Source organism: Epargyreus clarus, unplaced genomic scaffold (genome assembly GCF_041222505.1).
Source record: "Epargyreus clarus isolate Ecla_fem2 unplaced genomic scaffold, WU_Ecla_fem_2.2 ptg000025l, whole genome shotgun sequence".
Lineage (NCBI taxonomy): Eukaryota > Metazoa > Arthropoda > Insecta > Lepidoptera > Hesperiidae > Epargyreus > Epargyreus clarus.
In genome coordinates, this window is record NW_027332232.1 from 1,562,430 (window position 1) to 1,584,071 (window position 21,642).

The 21,642-nt window shown below is 35.5% G+C and overlaps 1 protein-coding gene and 1 long non-coding RNA gene across 3 annotated transcripts in view; one reads left to right on the forward strand and one right to left on the reverse strand.

Annotated features, from left to right (window-relative positions):
- LOC140752787 (uncharacterized) overlaps nucleotides 1-4,462 on the forward strand; it is a 238,186-nt gene extending 233,724 nt beyond the window's left edge. Inside the window, exon 2 of the long non-coding RNA XR_012103456.1 lies at nucleotides 4,385-4,462. This is a non-coding gene — a long non-coding RNA (uncharacterized LOC140752787). The remainder of the gene's footprint in view (nucleotides 1-4,384) is intronic.
- On the reverse strand, nucleotides 1,523-20,792 carry Ssdp (Sequence-specific single-stranded DNA-binding protein). Of its 2 annotated transcripts, XM_073087098.1 has the most exons (7): nucleotides 20,305-20,792; nucleotides 17,981-18,193; nucleotides 16,311-16,466; nucleotides 14,278-14,466; nucleotides 10,435-10,557; nucleotides 9,017-9,124; nucleotides 1,523-8,032 (listed from the first exon to the last, which is right to left on the reverse strand). In XM_073087098.1, exons 1-7 carry the CDS (start codon nucleotides 20,648-20,650, stop codon nucleotides 7,899-7,901), a joined length of 1,269 nt encoding a protein of 422 aa, XP_072943199.1. In that variant the 5' UTR covers nucleotides 20,651-20,792; the 3' UTR covers nucleotides 1,523-7,898. The 2 variants fall into 2 exon arrangements, with proteins under 2 accessions (XP_072943199.1, XP_072943200.1); XM_073087099.1 differs by lacking the exon at nucleotides 10,435-10,557 and having other exon boundaries at nucleotides 20,305-20,791.
- Between the last annotated feature and the right edge of the window lie 850 nt (nucleotides 20,793-21,642).

The following is a 21,642-nucleotide window of genomic DNA, read 5'->3' on the forward strand; positions in this document are numbered from 1 at the left end:
TGAGCCTATTCATTACAATCAAAGTTTTCCTCTTTATAATATTAGTATAGATTATTAAAAAATAAAACTGCTCCTCTTCTTATCTCAGTTCGTAGGTTGTATATAGAAAAATATCTTAAAAACCTCCATATATCTTACGAAAATCCGCAAAGTACTTTTTATAAAAGATTGGAGTAACAAACGAGCTTCCAGTCCACCTTATTGCTCCGTCACCCAGACATCTGTGACTTAATTCCATACAGAGTTCTACCTTTTATTTTTGTTTTCGAGGGGGAAACCTTCAAAAGGTACCGACTACGTGGGAGCGACGTGGTTATGTGGGATTTTCACCGCACTAAAACCCCCCGGTGGCCGTCCTCAGCGCTTGGTGGAGAACTCCGGGATCTCCGATGGAACCACCGGAGTTCTCCGAGTGCGGTGCCGGTCGGGCTCTGTCCTGGGGGAGCACTTTACGCTCCTCCCGCACATCTGGTGTTTACGACGGCATGCGACCACACATACCGCCGTCCTTCCCGGGGTTGCTCTCCGGACGGTTCGAGCTCCCACTCTTGCCGCCGGCAACCCCGGAAGTCCCCTTTAGTCGCCTCTTATACAGAGTTCTACCTAAAGCCGTTCTGAAGCCGACAGTTGCGATGCCACTCCCTAGGACTATTTATACAGAGTTCTACCTAAAGCCGTTCTGAAGCCGACAGTTGAATTGCCACTCCCTAGGACTATGATATGATGGTCGCTCATATGTAAGTCAGTCATCCACTCCTCCAATGGAACGCAGAACTGCCTCACCCTAAGTACGACGGTAGTACTTCTCCTGTAGAATTACTGGCTCTACTATCTTTCATTTTTTTATAACATAGTATAGTCCGCACCAAATTGCTAGTCCGCTCTGAAATTGTTGCGAGCAGATGTAGTCATACAATTTGCTATGGCGACGCGATTCATTTCTATATTCAGAGCGGACTAGCAGTTTTACGCGGACTATAATAGCAGACGTGTAAGCCACCTGATGGTAAGTAGCTACTACTGCACATGGACCTCCATATTCAACCCCATAAGATTAGATTACCTGAGATAGGCCATATATGTACCGCTACACCTGAGGACTAAGCTGGAATGCCTTGGAGAACAATGTCTCCCTTATCACACCCTTCAAAGCCGCAGCATCACAGTCACAGCATCGCTTAATACTGCCGTTAGTAAGCAGAATTAGGTGTGGCGTTGTTGTCGCTGGTGTCCTACACAAGGTGATTCCCACCATTAAAACTATTAATTTTAAAAGACGTCTATAATTTCCAGATAAGATTTGAACCCTGCTAGAGGTAGACCACTAAATAATTGCTATTTAAATACGAACGCCTCGCAAAAGTATGTCTCCCTTACCACACCCTTCAAACCAGAACACAGCAGCGCTTAACACTGTCATTAGGCAGAAATAGGTGTGACGGTGGAGTCTCTGCACCAAATCACAGATTCTAACACCTTGTCAGCGTAGGAACAATAGGATATCAAATAAAACCACCAATAATTTAATATATAATAACTATTTATGTAAGTATATAAACATACATCGACAAGAAAAAATAATTCATTTACCTAACTCACAAAATGAAGGAAAATAATAATTAATTAATAATAATAATATACCTTAAAAATCAACATACAACCTCACACTACACTTTAAAAATTTAATGTTTAAATTAAAAACCAATTAAATTATTATATATTTTAAAAAATTGTTGCAAATTTTCCATTTTGTTGGAAATCTATTTTTTCTGTTATACTAACTTCTTAACTCTAATATTTATTTCAACGCTGCATTTTTACAATTTTTGGGTCCAATTAGTGTAAAATTTCGCTAAAAATTTTGATATATGCAATTCCTATGTCGCGAAAAATTCTCAAAAAAAAATTCCTCAATTTATTTACCCACACACATCCCAATTGATTTTATTTACAAATCCTTTAATTTTATTACACAAAACTCGAAAAAAATGTTAATTTCGAATATTTTCAGTCGAGATTCAAAATCGGTACCGATTTTTTTACCTGGTATCATTTTTGCCATCACTAAAAGAACCCAAAGTTGTTTCATATGGACAGGGTTACCACCCCATAACTTAAAATCTACCTTTCCAAATCTTTCTAAGAAGTATTACTAGTTTATACAAATTTCCATACACCCCAAAAATTATAATGATAATATTCTAGTATGAAGAAATCTGATGAAAATTGTTATTTCGGCGTCCTAACCTATTTTCATGGTATAAAATTTTTTCTTCATAAAAATTTTCCGAATTCGACACCTCGCGGCGCCTAAAGACAGGTGCATTTTTTTTTAATTTTATTAATTTTAAATTATTTTATGGTTACATTTTTTTTATTATTGTAATCTTTACAAATTTTAATGTAATCTTGTTCAAAATTTTGTAAGAAAAAATACATAAGATTTTTTTAAATACTTATTTCTTTTAATACATTAAAATTCATTAACTAACCTTCACGTAGATAATCAATCTTTACATGTAAATATTTACCTTCCGTATGTTTGTATTCGCGAAACTCAAAAACTAATAATTTTTTTACACACAATTGATTTTTACACAACGTTGCATTTCTATCTAAGAATGTTTTTATATACTTTTTATCCAAAATTTCGACGAGAATAAAAGAGTAAGCCACAGTAAAGCATAACCGGATTTATCCAGTTTACTTCATATTTCTATTTAACAATACACATGTCTTTAGGCGCTCACAAAATCGCAAATACATCTAAAATTGTACCGCGCGACAAATATTTATATCCATAATTTATTTAACTTGAATAAATGCGCATTCGGATACGCGAGGAATTATATAACGCAATTCTGTCGCGAATCGGAATTTTCAAACGTGAAACGGCACCACGTTCGGTGGTGTTACTCGAAATTTTAAAAAGTACCGACAAGAATTTCTAAAAATGAATTTTAATTTGGAAACGGTTTAATAATATCATACAGTTTACTTACAGTATTTTTAGATCTCTTCTAAATACAATATCTCCTTTAATATTGAGTTTATTTTTAATAAAATTCATCGTGAAAATTAAAATTCATAACACATTTATTTATAAATCTCAATTAAAATTAGTATTTTAAAAATATAAACAATTTTCAAGCGCACAAATAATTTTAAATTTGAAAATTCATTTTCAAGACATTTTTATAGACACAATTTTGAACGACACGTTCATTAAAGATTGAGAAACACCACACAAACGCGTACCATTGGCAAACGCACCGAAATCTGCGATAGTCAAACTTAAGAAATAAAAAATAGACATCTAGGAACATTACAGCTTAAAACGAAATGTACTCTAAATAATTTATTTAAGACGTGGAAGATTGTTTTTTTTAAGTGAAAATTCGTTCTTTTCGATGATATACTGTTGAAACTTTGCTGATTTTTGTTAAGTCTATGTTAAAGTTACTGTGTGTATTAAATGTTGTATGTTTCCCAAATAAAAATAAAATATAAAAAATACTGAATGTTATCATAAAAGTTGTTTTTTTTTTTAATAAACGCTTTCTACACTCACAGCCCCACACTATCATTACTGATGAAACAAGACAAATACACAAACACGCAGACCCAAGAGAGATATCTAAATGCATCATTCAGATATCTGTCTGGCCGGGGATCGAACCCTTTGTGCGTCAAACCGATAAGGTGACCGCTCTGCCACATGGGTCGTCGTATGGTAATTATTATATCATATGGTTTTAATGTAGACAAAAGTCCACAAAAGTTCACAAGAAAATCCAGGTTTCGCCAAATTTAGAGATTGATTTAGTATTTCCTTATAATACGAAAGACTTGCATTTCGAGACTTAAAACAAATGATAATTATAATTGAATTGTATATCGCGTAAAATTTCGACACAGAAATTAGAACAATATAACATAAAATTTCCTAATATTGTAGATTCTGAACTTGCAAGTTGATCTGATTGGTCCCAATCGCCAATACACGCGAGTTACCATTAAAATGGTATAGTTTAAGATTTGTACTTTTAACAGCTCAAAATAAAATAAGATCCTTGATTTAAAATTATTATTTTTAAAAATTTTAAGGTTTCTTTAATTTGATAAAAAAACATTGCAAAAATAGTACACAAGGTCCCTAACATTCATTACACATTTCATTTCATTCAAGTAATTTTTCTACCGCTTAAGACATTCAATTTGAAACAAGTTCTGAATGTAATCAATACATTACAATTCTACAATATCCACAAACAACTCCAACCAACCAAAAACCCGGAAGCCTAAGCTGGAATGCCTCTGAATGTTTCCCTTACCCTTCAAACCAGAACACAGCAGCTTAACACTGCTGTTATAACAGAAACAGGTGTTGCGGTGGTGCCGCCGGAGTCGAACCACAGAGGGTTCTACCGCCTTCAATTGTAGGTATTATAAGTCAAATCAACAGGCAAAATTCACTTTTGAACCTTCTTTGAACCTTTTTTTTTTGTTGAAAGCAATTTTAGAGCTTTAGTTTCATAAAAATATCAATTAATTCACTTTCACTTTAAGAGTATTTTTTTGTGTGTTACTTGTACATACAATCATTTTTTTTATTCCCACGTCACAGTTACATGAAAAAGAACGAATTTTCACTTTTCACGAAAATAAAATATCATATTAAATTACTGCTAACAGATGCATCAACGCACATACTCGGTGCGCGTCGTTTTTAAGATAAAAAGTTTTAACTGTAGCATTTAGTAGTTCGCTTTCAATTTAAAATATATATGTATATCATAAAATTTACAATACCGTCTGTACAATACGCTTTTAGTTACGATAAATACAGCTTATATTAAATCAGAAATACATATTCAAATCCAATAACTAACTCTTTACACACAAAAACTATCTCTTTCAGAAAAAAATACAGTCGATCATAGTAATTCTTGAAATTCGACAAAAATACACTCCATTCTCGGTAATCCAATTTTAATTTACGTCCCAAATTATAAAACTGCTAGTCCGCTCTGAATATAGAAATGAATCGTGTCGCCATAGCAAATTGTATGACTACACCTGCTCGCAACAACTTCAGAGCGGACTAGCAGTTTGGCGCAGACTATACTAAACCGGTGATGTTTTTTATTAAATAGATTTAAGGTCACTTGACTTACTCGTGAGGACTAAGCTGGATTGCCTCGGATAAGTATGTCTTAACTTGAAAACCTGGAATTCGAACCTGGGCCCTGCAGCGTAAGGGCTGAATTGACTAAACTATGCCAATACCTTTCATACTCCTACTACCTATCAAGTATATCTATAACGCTGATGTTCAATCTTAGATCTTTCAACAGTTTTCTTCAAAATAATGATAAAATACTATAAATTAATGATATAATTAATAATTAATACAACATACTAAACACTACAGTTAAAACACATTACAATCCTAATTTGGAAGTCGTTAATACAAATACAAAATACAATAAATTTAAAATAGTTAAAAATAAAAGTTACTTTTTTTGTGTATACTCAAATACATACATAAATTTTATTCGAAACATCAAAAAATCTATGCCACTAAATATATCATAATTATAATAATATATAATAATAATAATAATACACACTTCTTCTAATTAATAAATCGTTTTCAACTATTTTCAATTGCTAATTTTCTTGGGAGATTTTTGAACCAGCAAAATGCGCTTAAAAGGGTTCTACCCACAGTGCCGCCACAATATAATATCATTTTTTACCAGTATTGTTCGGACTGAATGATTTATTTTATACAACAATACGAATTTTTGTTTTTTGTCAGCCATTTCATTTACATAGCAGTGTGTACCAGTGTGCATAGACCCTAAATATTTCCTTATCAATGTTGTGGACTTGTACCACCGTATTCGACGGGTATCTATCATCTTTCTTTTAATACCTTACTTAGAGTTCTGCTTTACGACAAGAAAATCTATTAGCAGCATGTTTAAGTGTGATAGATATTAATTACTTTTTATATATGTGTGCGCGGTGTGCGATATTTCATTTTATAAAAAAAATCTGTTATTTATAAAGTAATCGCCTTTCAAAATACGTTTCAATAATTATCTTTATACACATAAATGACGTGGTATGTTCGTTTATCGCTACCAAAAACGTTCATCCGATAATAATAAAAATCTATCAATGAGTAAGGTTACTTTCAACTTGAATAGATTACTTCTCAAACTCATAGATGGCGTTGTCAAGATCTTTAAGACGAAATGACCCACTAATTTTACTAAGATTTCTTTTAAATATACTTGAACATATATGACCCTATAATTGACACCATCAAAGGTTTTAGAACAAGTTAGTACAGTTTGACTCAGGAGTTATCACCACCTAACCTATTTCTAGCATAAAACCATAGATAAGTATAGATATCTCACCGCCTTGTAATCGAAGGAAGCCATTAAATGGTTTAAATGGCTGTCATGTAATTTACGCGGAACAATGCCAACATGTGCAGTTAAGACGTGCAAAAACACGAAATTTAAGAAAAAGTGCGGAGAAATATCGTTTCATTCATAAATGACTTAAAAACTACATTTTTTAAATATTTTTCAAATAGATGACAGTGACAATTTCAATTGTCAAAACAGGTTCCTTTTTTTTTGTTAGAAGTGAGTAATCTTTACTAATCTATGCATTAGACACCTCTTGCGGTTCGGTAAGTCTGGGAAAGCCGGTTGAGTTATTTATGCGGCGACCATATCAGTCCTTGGGGGTGGCGACGCATCTATGTTCGATTTCAAGTAAAATCCCTTTTCTATACGGAGTTGATTATGTGATTATAGGATGCAGTAACTACTTACCATCAGGTGGACCGCATGCTCATTACCTACTGCAATATCCTATATAGAGATGATACAATTTATTCCATTAACGTTTAATACATCGCTGGTCATTACTATTGAAAACCGCATTATTGTACAAAAAACCGCGCACACATATAAAAAAGTATCTAAAATTTTTAATCTTTCATCTGAAATTGTATTAGTTACCCGCCGTCGGTGGTACGAGCCCTAAGTGCTCTGAGCCACGAAATATATTTCCACCGATACAATATTACACTCTCAGATAATCAATAAATCTTAAAAATAAATAAAATACATTAACGTTAGATAAATTAGTAAAAAAATACTTTTTTTTTTCAATGAATATCAGCGCACTTCGCTGCGACGGACGATGCTCGACCGATTGGCTAACGCATCCCCCATTCAGTTAAGTGGTTTAACGCATCCCCCAATTGTGATTTAACGCGTTCCCCATATATGGCGTAACGCGTCCCCCATTTGTGGCGTAACGCGTCCCCCATTTCGTGGTTCGGCGCAGCATTCCCCACATTTTACATAAACCACATAGGCATTGTAACAATTCCATCACTTCAGAAAAAAATACTACAGGGGTATATAATATACAGTGCAGATTTATAAAACTACTCCAAAAAAATTGGGTGCACGAAAATACAAAATTAAAAAAATCATAATCAAAGTCACGAGAAACGTTAAAAGAACCTTGTAAGTGTTTACGTGTGTGGTGTTTTTTGTATGTGTGTGTGTGTGTAAAAACAAACATTAGTGCGTCGTATTAAAACTAATAAATATGCGATGCCAGGGCACGAGAAGATTGATAGAAAACGAAAAATAATAATAATAAATTTCTCTTCTTCATTTCTTATTTTTTTTTTTTTTGCTTTTGTTTACCATCAGATCGTTGGAACGCTAAACGTGGACGCCAACCCGCCAAAACCGCTGAGATCATACAAATGCAGACCGAATAGTGACCGAATCGCGACCGAAAACCGTTTTTTTAACCCGTTAAGCGCTTTGGCCGGTTGGCGGCCGGTTTGTTCACTGCATGAAATAATCTGGATGGTCGGGATCCTTTTCAAATCGTTTCGCCTCTTCTTGCATGCTCTCTTTGATTTTGAGAATGGCCGCAGACTCCGTTTGGTCGTTTTGATCGCCGCCCGGCCCGCCGAAACCTTGCACAAATAAGGGTACTTGTACTTGATATTCTTTGTAAACCCTCGTTAAGTTTTTCGTACTAACAACTATACTCTACTTATTTACACGCTCAACAAACCGTAATACAGCTGAAAATCGAATTAGAAATTACACAAGCCGCCATATTTTTATAAGATCCATAGACTACAAAAGGTTAAAGCAATCTGATTGTCTATGAGTAGAATAAATTCATAGATAAATTGTCTGTTCGGCCTAATTTTGAATCTCGACGTAAAAATAGTGTTTTAAATTTGACAGGTGTATCCGTGACTATAACTGACTTTAATTAAGTTTGTTTGTTGTCTTGATAGATATAAATAAAAAAGAAATTAAAAACCAGATCTCGGTAATACTATGTTACATACTACTATAGTCCATAACTATATAAAAATATAAAATTACAATGTATTATGTACAGCGTATTCTGTGATTAAATAAAGCCTTTAAACGATCATCATCTCTTTTCCAGCTCGACAAAGGGACCTACGGGGGCTTTTTCAAATAAATTTTAAATTTTCTAACATAACTGAGTATTATTTTACAATTTTCAGCCGCATTCCGATATTAACCTACGGTGTATTAAACTTCTAGCGTCAGAACGACTGAAACAGATCAGGATCTTCGTTCACACCTGAAATTGGAACAAAGTATACCTGACATCTCAACTGTCATCAAACATATCTTACCCCCACTTCCAAGAATTAGCCCTTTTAACAATAATAACAACTGTTTATAAACTTAATACTTTTATTTTATTTATATATTTTTGTTTTTCATTTGCACTTATTTAAAATCGAAACTAAAATTCAAAATTATGACAATAAATTTTACACATTTGAAATACAATTTCAATCTTACGAAAATACCGATACAATTTTAAAATTCATTTCCACAATTTGAAAAATTCATTTCATTTCTTACATTAAATTTTCGTTGCCCAATTTTTCATCCAAAGTACTCACTTAAGTTGTAATCGCCCATTCCCGATCCCGAATCCTCCCGCGGTGTGCCCGGCCCTCCGCCCCCGACCCCTCCCGGTGACGACTTCATCCCGTCCACGCCTCCTAAGCCTGGACCAACAAACACAGCTACTTCTAGTACTACGAAATTATTAACATAAACAATCATAATAATACTGACTTTATATCTACCCAAAAATATATTAGACAGACTTATGTATTTTCTAAAGATACATTAAAGCGACTTTATAAATATAAAGTCTACACACAATGAAACAATCAAATAAATACTCGCGAATTAATAAAACTGGCAGTGGTAAATGCAACGCTTTTTATGTCCCACTAATGGATACAGTTCTCTCTCAAATTTGAGTTCTGGAGTACCTACCACACTGTACCAATTCGAATCGGTAACGTATATGTCAACCATAGTAAATAAAGCAACGCTTGATAAATCAATGTATCGTAACCCACATATTTTCTAATTATTGAAACGCTAGTACAATGTCTTTCACAGTTTTTAGTAAGTGTAGAATAAATAGATGAACTATTTTGTGAGATTTAACGTCTCTCTACTTAAAAATATCGACCAATTAAGAATATTTAACATATGCGCCACATCTCACGTAACTATTGTAATTTCAGGTCAAAGGTACGTCACTTTCGAATATGTTAAAATGACACATGTTTTTAATAATAAAATATTTAAATATACCAATATTCCTTCTGTGAAATTTCTACTTGTAAAAAGCGACAGTAATTAGTTATATGTAATATACTTCGGAGGTTACTTTCAGGTTTTTGGCATTCCCTAAATGACGTCACATCGATTCCGAACTTTGAATCTAACGATTTTCAATTTTTATCAGGTGACTCTACCAAACCGAGGTTGCCAGCCAAATCCTTCAGTACATTTGAGCCTATACACAAATTACTGAAGGATTTACTTTCATGCATTCATTATCAATTACGTATTTTTTCTAGTAAAATTCCAAATGAATTTTAAAGAAAAATCTTGTTTAAAAATCGTTTAATATTTTCAGTTTGTCCAAATCAGGTATATTTTCCAACTAAATTTTGTAAAACTGAATAATAACTACGTAGATGCTACATTTCTTTTAATTGCTTGTTTTCGATCTAAAACTTAGGCACTTTTAGAATTCGTAATTTCCAACATAAAAGAAACGAATATTGTTTTACATTCCACATTTTTCATTGCAACTGGTTTGTCATCACAGGTCATAGACAATAAAAAAAAACTTAAAACCGACTGGTCTGCGATTTATGACAGCTGTCATCCGTGCCCACAGCGTGTAAAAACTTACAACTAGAAAGCTGTATAGTAGTGGTCTTATTCCTAGGTGCGTACTTATCAAATTTAATCACAAAAAGGGTGCGTTATCAAGCCCTGTAGGCCCCACCTTCGCTGGCGGGTGGCTGGGCGAGGTGCTGGGCGGGCGGGCCGTGTTCGCCGGCGAGCGGGAAGTCGGCGCCGAGTGCACCGGCGCCGACTGGCTTCATCAGCGTGTACATGTTGTCACCGCCTGCCGTAACAACGCGTCACTCCATTTTTTTACTATTCTACTTTATCGAAGCATGTATTTATTTATATTTTTCATTGCAGTCGATAATTTCATTTTTTTTTCCAATTCTTAAATATAACATTTGATATCATTATTTTTTTATAAGTTGAAATTTATTTCGAAATTTTAGTCTGTTTCAATTTTATTTTATCTCACAAATTTCAATGATACCAATTTTAATTTTTTCAAAAAAATTTTGAAACCATAACGACGCCATTTTCTTTATTGGCTTTAACTTTTTTTAATAAAACGATTATATTTTATATATTTACAAATATTTAATTAATCAATATTTATAATAATACACTGTTAAAAAGTAAGTCGAGATCTTACTCGATTCTAATAGGTTAAACAGATTTCCATCTATATTTAATTTCCGACCACAATCAGAAGTCATAAAACTAATCAGAATCATTTTGAAAACCCTACAGCACCTAACAATAGACCTGAACACTTAAAACGCAATGTTTGCAGCATCTTACGTAGTTATTATTCGTATCATACAAACATTATTTAAAAAAAATACGCCATCTAAATATAAATTTCACAAATTTACACTTACGATTTTTTTTGAAAATAGGAAACCTATACTACTTCATGGACACGTGCAGTCCCTAGACACTCAGATAAGACTATCCCTAATTAAGGTTGGTCAAAGTCGCTGAAGACTAAGCTAGAACGCGTCACGATCACGCGACTAATACTAATAGTTAGCAAAAGACACAATTTTGAACAAACGCGGCAAAGATCATAAATCTACAGTGTGTCCTTCCCATTTAACAGCCTGAGGGTAGGATAACATAAAAATAAACACGTATTGCATTCAGTTCGATACTAACCGCTGAGCGCGACGGACGTTTCGAAAATCGAATTTCAAAATAAAAAAAAATCGTCAACCCCGCCCAATACTATGTTATAATGTTTTATGACTTCCAACTGAGGGATGTTAACTAAAATATAAAATGTTTCCAACTAGAATCAGAAAATTAATAAAAAATAAAAACATAAAATAAATACTTTAAAAAAGTCGTGATAATTTCATTGAAATATTTGAAAATTTCATTTCAAAACTAAAATTGCGTCACAAAATTCTAAATAACTTCTATTTAATTTTCAAAGCTTTCTCCGACAACATTTAAATTAATATAAATATTATTTTCAAGATTTTCATTTTGGTTTCTTTTTTCTTTTTATATACACATAATAACAAAATTAGAAATGTTTTTTTTTTATTTATCAGCCTGAAACACACTTCAGTGTTCTTCATTTTTCAAAAGTGTATTGAGCAGGAATTTCGAAATTTTGTTTTCACTTTAGTATGTCCCGTAATATGCTCGATCACAAGCGATATTACAAAGACTAATCGAGAAATTCAGGGAATTTTAGTAGAACTAATCAATCCAATGTTAAAAAAATCAATTAATAATTTAAGAAATCCGTCTAATTGGAAACACTTAAATTAAAAGTTTACACAAACAGACAGATGTATAACGTACATAAAGTGTGAAACATAAAAAGCATTACACAGTAGTAACCCAAGCGTGAAGAACCGATGTTATGCGAGAACGAAGCAAGCGGACAGAAAAGTAAAGAAATAAAAGTAATTTTAACCAAAAATAAGTATTTAAAACGAGTCTTTCACAAAAAATAATATGTTGAATACGACATTCATAATGATATACTGTTTTTTCTTAAATTTACCTTTCGCTCATAAGTTTATTTTTTGGCGATATACTTATCTATACAAATATTATAAAGAGGAAAACTTTGTTTGTTTGTTTGATTGTAATGAATAGGCTCAAAAATTACTGGACCGATTTTAAAAATTCTTTCACCATTCGAAAGCTACATTATCCACGAGTAACATAGGCTATATTTTATATGAAATATATTTGATAAATAGGTTTTGAGGCGGTACAAAGTTTGCCGAGTCAGCTAGTATTAAATAAAAAAATATTTTTACCAATTTCCTAAACGGTTATGCTACAAACTTATTACTGCTAATATATAGTTTTCAATTTCCAATATCACTTCTTTAAAATAAAAGTTATTTAAAGAATCACATATAGCTAAATAAATGATATTTGCCACAAGCTTTTTTACTTTTTTTGCTCATGGACTGACTTATGCTTAATTGAAATATAATTTTACCCCCTCCTAAATTATTAAAAAAATACGACTACTTTACTGATATGAGTACATTTGACCCTATTTTAGATTGTTTTTATTTTAAAAACGTTTAAAATAAAAAAAAAGTTACGAACCGGGTGACAAATTTACACATTTGAAAAAAAGAAGTTTTAACTTGGGGTTGAACGATATTTTTTTACATAAATTAATAAAAACTATCGCGTCAGCGGTTAATAAGTAATCCTAGCTAATATTATAAATGCGAATGGGAGTTTCGTTGTTTGCTACACTTTCACGGCTTAACTACATAACTGATTGTCATGAAATGTACACGCGTCGTCAGGGGTGCAGAAAAGGACATAGGGTACAATTTATTATTAAATATGTGTTACAAATTTTTATTACAACAATTTAAGTTGTATTTTATTTCTCTGAAACGTCTTACGCCTATTATTAATATTGAATATATCCAAATGCCTACGAAAAGAGAAAGAGCGAAATTTAACAATGTTTGCTTACTAGTAGAAATTGTCACATTTCGATCCTTGGTAGACAAAACATTGGATAGATCGCTTATTAATCACGGGCATTAGACAACCGAATTACCAAACTCCTAAAAATATATTTACATAAATAGACACATTAAATAAATAAATAAATAAAAGGCACACACCCACAACCATCGTACACGTGTCAGAATGAAAACCGATTCTAAAACGAGTACCACAGTACAAGAATCAGAATCCTGTTTGAGAATGTTAAAAAAATCACATTCGCAACCAACCACGTATAATCCAATAGTCTTATACAAATAAAACATTTATAATCTGATTAATAAAATAGATAAATTAGATTTCAATAGTTTCGATAATAATAAACAGAGCTTAGAACTAAGATAGGATAAGTAACTGAGTACCCAGTGAGCATTATAATTATTTTTTATTAAGAATCCAGTATTCGAAGCCAAGAATCTAGTATCAACAATTACAAAGCCGGTACCCAAACCAAAATCCTGCATCCGTACCAGAATCTTGAACGAATAGTTGAAACTTTTTAACATATTCACGCCTAGTGTAGTCCGCGCCAAACTGCCAGTCCGCTCCGAATATAGAAACGAATCGCGTCGCAATAGCAAATTGTAGATATTAGCTGCGTTACGGAGTATATGCTAACTAAACCTGTAGCCTTACTTTGAGTTATTACGTTTGCACGAAAACGTTCAACGTTTACGTATACGTTCAATGTTCATACAGCGCCCCGGTGGACCGTTTCGGAACTAAAATTTCGCATTATGAGTTTTAAAAAACTAAATAGTCAATTGTGACGACATTTAGTTTGACAAATATAAATAGGATGCATATATTTTTACATTTCTAATTTAATTTTGATAGCGTTATAGTTCCGTTTTTGACACTTGTAAGAGTACTGCGCGCAACAACTTCAGAGCGGACTAGTAGTTTGGCGCGGATTATACGCATATAAGGTAACGCTCGAGATCCCGTCGCACCAAAGAATCCAGCACACCACCACCTAGAGCTTCGAATCACTCACCGGAGTTCGACGAGTCCTGGGGGCTGGGCATGATCGGCGTGGGGGGTCCGGGGGGCCCGTTGGAGCCCGGCGGGGCGCCGTACGCGCCCGGGGAGCCCCCGCTGTAGTTCAGCGGGGCGGAGCCCCCGCCGCCGCCGCTGCTGCCGCCCGCCCACGCGCCACGGGGACCCATACCCATCGGTGGCATACCTATGTTTCGGGGTTCTTAGTGTAAGGGTTATATTTTCATTACAATTAGTTATTTTCTTTTTCTACGCTAATATTATAAGGGGAATACAGTTTCATAAGTGGTTATTTTCCTTTTCTACACTAATATTATAAAGAGGAAAACTTTGTTTGTTTGGTTGTAATGAATAGGCTCAAAAACTACTGGAGCGATTTTAAAAATTCTTTCACCATTGGAAAGACATATTATCCACGAGTAACATAGGCTATATTTTATGAATATATTTGATAAATAGATTTTGAGGCAGCTAGTATAAAAAATAGGAGTAGCAGACGAGCTTGCAGTCCACCTGATGGTAAGTGGTTACTGCCGCCCATGGACATCTGGACAAAAATGGACAAGGCCAAGTAATTCTACGTGTATATAAACAAAGACAAAACAGTTTAACACAATACCATTTTTTGACACATTTAAAAAACTAACTGCAAATATATGACAACTTTGACGTATACTTTATGTCAATACTACTTTAAATTTATTAACTATATAAATAAAAAAATATTAACCTGAATTAAAAATAATCTATGTATAAATGTTAAGATTAAGCTAATAAAAACGTCATAAAAATAACACGAATAACCTACCTTTGCAATATTACCACAATCAGCTATGTTGCGATAACTATCAATTTTAAATAAAATATAGTTAAAATTATGTAGATGTATTTCAAATTAATACATATAAATAATTGTATAACTTTTTTGTATTAATTGCAATATTTTTAGCCGATTTCCCAAAGGAAAGAGGATCTATTCACCGCATTATACCAATATAGCAATATTTGCATTTTGCACCTCATATTATTTTCTGTGACATATATAATCCATAATAATCCAATGTGCTTATTCCCCCTGGCTCCCCTACCCTACACTCCTAATGGGTAGGCCATTAGGAGTCCCCCAACATACCAACCATACCAACTTAGTCCCCCCAAGCCCCCCTAATCGCTACACTATTACCCCCAGCGCGTCTCCTCTCCTAATGCTCTCCCTACCCCTCTAGTGGCCTCTAGCACCTACTTATTTTTCTGCACTCACTTCCAACTCTCTTCCATTCGCCCCAACCCTTCTAATCACTACCCCAGTTCCCCTCACGCCCACTCCTACTCCCACCAACGCCATCTTTCACACTCCCCCAGCCCTCCAATCACTCACTCACTCAATCACTTTCCCAGTCCCTTTCAAGCCTACCAATACTCCCAACAACTCCACCTTAGACTCCCCTAGCACCCCTCGCCACTCCACAACTCCATCTTTCCCTCACTCCCCCAGCCCTCCTATCACTCACTCACTCAATCACTCTCCCAGTCCCCTTCAAGCATATCAATACTCCCAACAACTCCACCTTACACTCCCCTATTCCTCTCACCACTCCACAACTCCATCTTTCACACTCCCCCAGCCCTAATCACTCACTCACTTAATCACTCTCCCAGTCTCCTTCAAGCCTAACAATACTCCCCTCAACACCCCCACCTCACCCCCTCAACAGCCCCCACTCCCTGACCCCTTCAAGCCTACCAATACTCCCCTCAACACCCCCACCTCTCCCCCTCAACAGCCCCTACCCCCTGACCTCTTCAAGCCTACCAATACTCCCCTCAACACCCCCACCTCACCCCCTCAACAGCCCCCACTCCCTGACCCCTTCAAGCCTACCAATACTCCCAACAACACTCCCACATCACCCCCTCAACAGCGCCCACCCCCTGACCCCTTCAAGCCTACCAATACTCCCCTCAACAACCACCCCCCACATCCCCCACTCCCCCCCACATCCCCCAGCACCCCCCAGCACCCCCACTCACCTGGTCCCTGCGGCGGGGGCCCGCGCATGCCCGCCGCGTACGCGCCGGGGCTCATGGGGCCCATGCCGGGCCGCGGCGGCGTCATGCGCGGCCCGCCGAGCATGCCCCCGCCGGCGGCGCCGCCCCGCTCCAGCGAGTTGCCCATCATACCTTGCCCTGGAAACAATGTCAAATCAAATCAAATCAATTTATTTATTTACTAGCTGACCCGTCAATTTTTTTTTTTTTGTTGTTAAAATTGTGGACTCTCACACTTTGGCCAATCAGAAAATTGGTTAGTTAGCTGAGGTATTTATATGGTTAAATATTTACCAACGTATTTGAGAATAATAAATAATAAACGCTTTCTACACTCACAGCCCCACACTAGGATTCCCTGTGATGTGGGTGCCATGGACACACACAGAGACAAATACACAAACACCCAGACCCAGAAACAGAAATCTGAAATTCATCATTTAGATATCTGTCTGGCCGGGGATCGAACCGTCAGACCGGTATGGTGACCGCTCCGCCACGCGGGTCGTCTGTCGGCGGGCGGCCGTCAAATGTTGTGTTAGCATATAAATAAAAAAAATGTAAAGGGTGAACAACCCTTATCACTTGTGTCTATGTGGACACGAGTCTAACCAACCATGTATAGTTTTCTGAAAGAAAGATTTGATAAGGTATTTTTGTTACTTAGTAGCTGACCCTGCAAACGTTGTGTTGCCATATAAATAAAAAAAATTTAAGGGTGAACAACTGGAACGTCTGGGTGTTTGTGTATTCATCTTTATGTGTGTCAAAAGCACACACGATACTGAATCCTAGTGTGAGGCTGTGAGTGTAGGAAGCGTTTTAGCGTCTAATGAAGGGAAGGAAGGATTTATTAATCAATTTATTCCTAACAATTTTTTTATGTGTTGCCAACTTTGAAAGTGGTAGAACCCTATGTAGGTCGACTCCGGCGGCACCACCGCCACACCTATTTCTGCCTCATAACAGAAGCGTTAAGCGCTGCTGTGACCTGGTTTGAAGGGTGTGGTAAGGGAGACAGACTTTTCCGAGGCGTTCCAGCTTAGTCCTCAGGAGTAGCGGCGCATCTATGGCCGACCGGAGGTAGGTCTCTTATCTTATTTGGACTTGATTACAGATCTCCATGGGCGGTAGTAGCCACTTACCATCAGGTGGACGGCATGCTCGTGTGCTATACCATTTAAAAAAAATGCTCATTAACATCTTTTATATTATCCATATATTCTCACAGGAGAGTCAAAATTTGCCTAATTTTGCCCACCATGCTAGCCAAGTTTGAATTGGTAGACATTTGCAATTTTTTTAAAGCACTCGAAGGCCTGTGTATTCCTCATGATGACTTTCTCCGCCATTTAAGCAAGTGATAATTTATTTCTAATTCACAAACAACTTTAAAAAATCAAAGGTTCAAAAATCTGGGATTTGAACCTAGAACCCTGAATGACGGACCACATATGAACCATTAAGTTATCACTTTTTTTGTGTTATCATCTGCGATTGGTCTGTCACCTATAAATAGATGTGTTGCGAGTCTCTAAGGGTTGTAGGGAACTGCTTCCAGTGGAGGCAACCCTTTCTTTCTCTTCGGACTTTCAGTCCCACAATCACACAGTAGGTTTTTACTGAAAAAGAATAATTTAGCGGTAACTCACCCGGTGGTCCATTAAAATCATTGCCCATTCCCATCCTGACCGCTGACCTTGGCCCGCTCGAGTACCAGGGCCCCATGAACGGTTGCCCGGTGCCCATCAACTGCGGCTGGGGTCCGTGGGGCGACGGCTGGGACCCTGGGTGTGGCGCTGGCGGGGACGGCCGGAGTGACGAGTTCGGGAAGAAACCAGGTGGCATACCACCACCACCCATAGCTGAAATAAGAGACATAAATTAAATTAATAACATTTATTCATCATTTATTTTATATTATTTATGTATGTATCCGATTAAAATGTTTCTTTCTTTCATACAATTTACTATGGCGACGGGATTCATTTCTATATTCAGAGCGGATTAGCAGTTTTACACAGACTATACAATTCCAGCCACACTGTGACATATAAATTGAATCTATTAATATTACATATAGAAATAAGATAATCATTTCAATTCTTTAGTTCCTTCATGGTATAAATTTGCAGAACACATTCTCCTTGACTATATTTTCATCATATATATTGTATATATAGTGTAGATACAAAAAACCACATCAATTTCTGCACAGCAGTGTTAAGCGCTGCTGTGTTCTGGTTTGACAAGTGTAGTAAGGGAGACATACTTTCCGAGGCATTCCAGCTTAGTCCTCAGGGGTAGTGGTGCATCTGTGGCCGACCTTAGATAGGACTAAGCTAATCTGAGATTGATTACAGATCATGGGCAGCAGTTGCCACATACCATTAGACTGTGTGAAGCTTATTTGCTACTTCTATAATATAAAAATTGATTTTGAAAAGTGGTGCCTTGAAAAGTATGGTTGGACTGGAGGCTGGAATGCCAAATGCCTTACTATCATAAAGTTCAGAATTTTGGTGGTAGGGTGTCCTACAGTCGGCGACCACCTTATTCTCAGAAGTGGTACTTCTGCGATCGGCTTCAGGTTCAGGCTACCTGTTCGGGAGTTAGTTACCGATGTCCATACAGTGACTTACCATCAGGTGGACTGCAATGTCATTTGTTACTTCAATCTAATAAAATAACTAGCTGACCCGGCAAACATTAGAGGTATGAAAAAGAAGTAGCCGATTCTCAGACCTACTGAATATGCATATAAAATTTGGTGAAAATCGGTAAAGCCATTTCGGAGGAGTACGGTAACTAACATTGTGACACGAGAATTTTATATATAAGATTATTATTATAGTTATAAAACTAAAAACCACGCTAAAATTGCACAAGAAAAATCATTAATCCTAATGATCCTGATGAGAAGAATGGGAAAAAATCTTTAAAATTGTCTATTGTCATCAGTTCTTGTATAAGTGTTCAATTTTTAAAATTAATCGGACCGTTCAAAGTAGGTTAAAATTGTGTTCAAAGATGACATACATACATACATACAGGTCAAGCTAATAAAAGTGTGGTAAAAATTAAATCTATGACTCTCAAACTTGATGAAATATGTGAAAGCTACAAAGGGACTACATATTTATGCTAATTATTCTTGAAATATAGGTTAGCATCTAACATACATACAATAATTCTAGTCACAAGCATTTATAAAAGTACTTATCATTGATATTCTGGAAATAATCATTAAAAAAATTACATATAAGAACATTATTTAAGTGTTATGCCATATTAATTAAAGGGTGTGTTTACCAACCCTTATGCTGTCCCAGCGATAGGGGTGGGCTGTAGCCCAGCAGTGGGACAGTAAATCACATTTGTCCAAAATGCTAAAACTAACATATTCTAATATCAGGTATATTAAGTAACCTAAAATAGTAATATTATGGAGTATTATGAAAAATAGACTTGTTCCTTATTCAAATATTTAGCAGATTTCTTAGCTATTCTTGCTTAATTTGAACTTAAAACTGTTTATTGAACTTGAACTTACAATGTTAATTTAGAGGTATGTAGCTGAGAAAATATATAAATTTTACAATATTTAGTTCACTTTAGTAAATTAATTAGATCATCCCAGTTATTCCTCAAAAACGTTTAGCGAAACTGGAACAGTAACCCCTCCATATACTAAAGTAAATAGAAAACAAATATTGTTTATGGGTCACAATATTCCAAATTTGAACTGTACAAATATTGCATCCAACAGGACACCAAAACCATTTCTCAATCACAAACACGAACAAAACCATCAAATTTACACTACAATCCATGATTGTATGAATTTGGACTATTCCAAAGCGTTTTCGAGAGCTAAAAACAACTTTATTTGCACACAGAGATAAGAGATGGCCTGAAATCGTAACTGTTCGCAACTCGCGATTTTTTAAAAATAGAACAGAATTAGCGCGCGTACCGTCGTTCGGAGGCGCCGGGCCTGCGTTGTGACCGATCCCGTTAACGCCGTAGCCGGAATTGACGAATCCATAGTCGTGGAAAGCCTTAGCTTCGGACGAGTGTTCGCATGTGTCCCGTCTCTCTGGCGCCGCGCAGTACAGGTCCCAAAACACGCACCACCAGGAGTGCAGGAACCCGGGGGGCTCGCCGAGCGTTATATTCTTCTCCCATCGTATCTCTGAGAGAAAAGTTTGCGCCGCTTTCTGAGCCCCAACGTGTAGTAAGTACTCATACACATAGAGTGCCAACTTCTCGCGAGCCTGAGCGTCCGAAGGCACCGTTGAGCCTTTGCCCTTGGCATACATATCGACTGGAAGCCGACGTTTATGTTGGAATTGTTTATTATTTACATTAACGCTTGATATCAATAAATTCAACTTCACAAAATGTCATTGATCGATGGCGACATTTGGCGTCTGTGGCATAGAGTAATCGGATAGTTCTCTATTTCGCGTAGCGCATCGTCGAGCTGTCATTAGTCATTGTCTATGATTGGCACAGAGTAAACTTGATTTTAATTTGATTATGCACTTCACTTTAATTAAAATTCAATATCACTCAATATGTATTGCCCGTTATGCTAAGAACGTAATACATATTACTATAAAATGGATTTTCGAACACATTAGCCGTAGATGATATTATTATAATAGACTCTTATTTATGATCATTTCATATTTTATTAAAAATTATTGAATTTCAATCACGGTATTTATATAATCAGATTTTTTTCCAATAGTTATGCTTTTTGTATTGAAATAGTGTAAAGAAATTATAATAATATTTAAAATTCATAGAATAGAAAAGCAAGATAAAATTCAATAAGATGTGCAAGTTATCGTGCATACAAAATTATCGATATAAATATCGATATTATTATCAAAATTTTAAAATGTCATAATTCATAATATTCAAATGAGGATTATTTTTAAATGTCAATTAAATTTCTAATTTGTCGTATTAATCTATACTAATATTATAAAGAGGAAAACTTTGTTTGTTTGTTTGTTTGTAATGAATAGGCTCAAAAACTACTGGACCGATTTTAAAAATTCTTTCACCATTCGAAAACTACATTATCCACGAGTAACATAGGCTATATTTTATATGAATAATATTTGATAAATAGATTTTGAGGCGGTACAAAGATTGCCGGTTCAGCTAGTATTATATAAACCTATAAGATTTTTATGCGTGCGTTAAGCATCCGTCACTTTTTCATCAAAATTAATGATTCGAGGTTATATTTAGTCGATGATAATATCGATATGAATTAAATATAATTTTGAGTATATTA

Excerpts from the sequence above, each read along its gene's own strand:
- Ssdp (XM_073087098.1), bottom strand. The coding sequence starts at position 20,650 with ATGTATGCCAAGGGCAAAGGCTCAACGGTGCCTTCGGACGCTCAGGCT. Across the intron at positions 14,467-16,310 it reads GCCCCCGCCGCAGGGACCAG|GTATGCCACCGATGGGTATG; the intron begins GTGAGTGGGGGT and ends CCCGAAACATAG. Across the intron at positions 9,125-10,434 it reads CCAGCCACCCGCCAGCGAAG|GCTTAGGAGGCGTGGACGGG; the intron begins GTGGGGCCTACA and ends TTGTTGGTCCAG.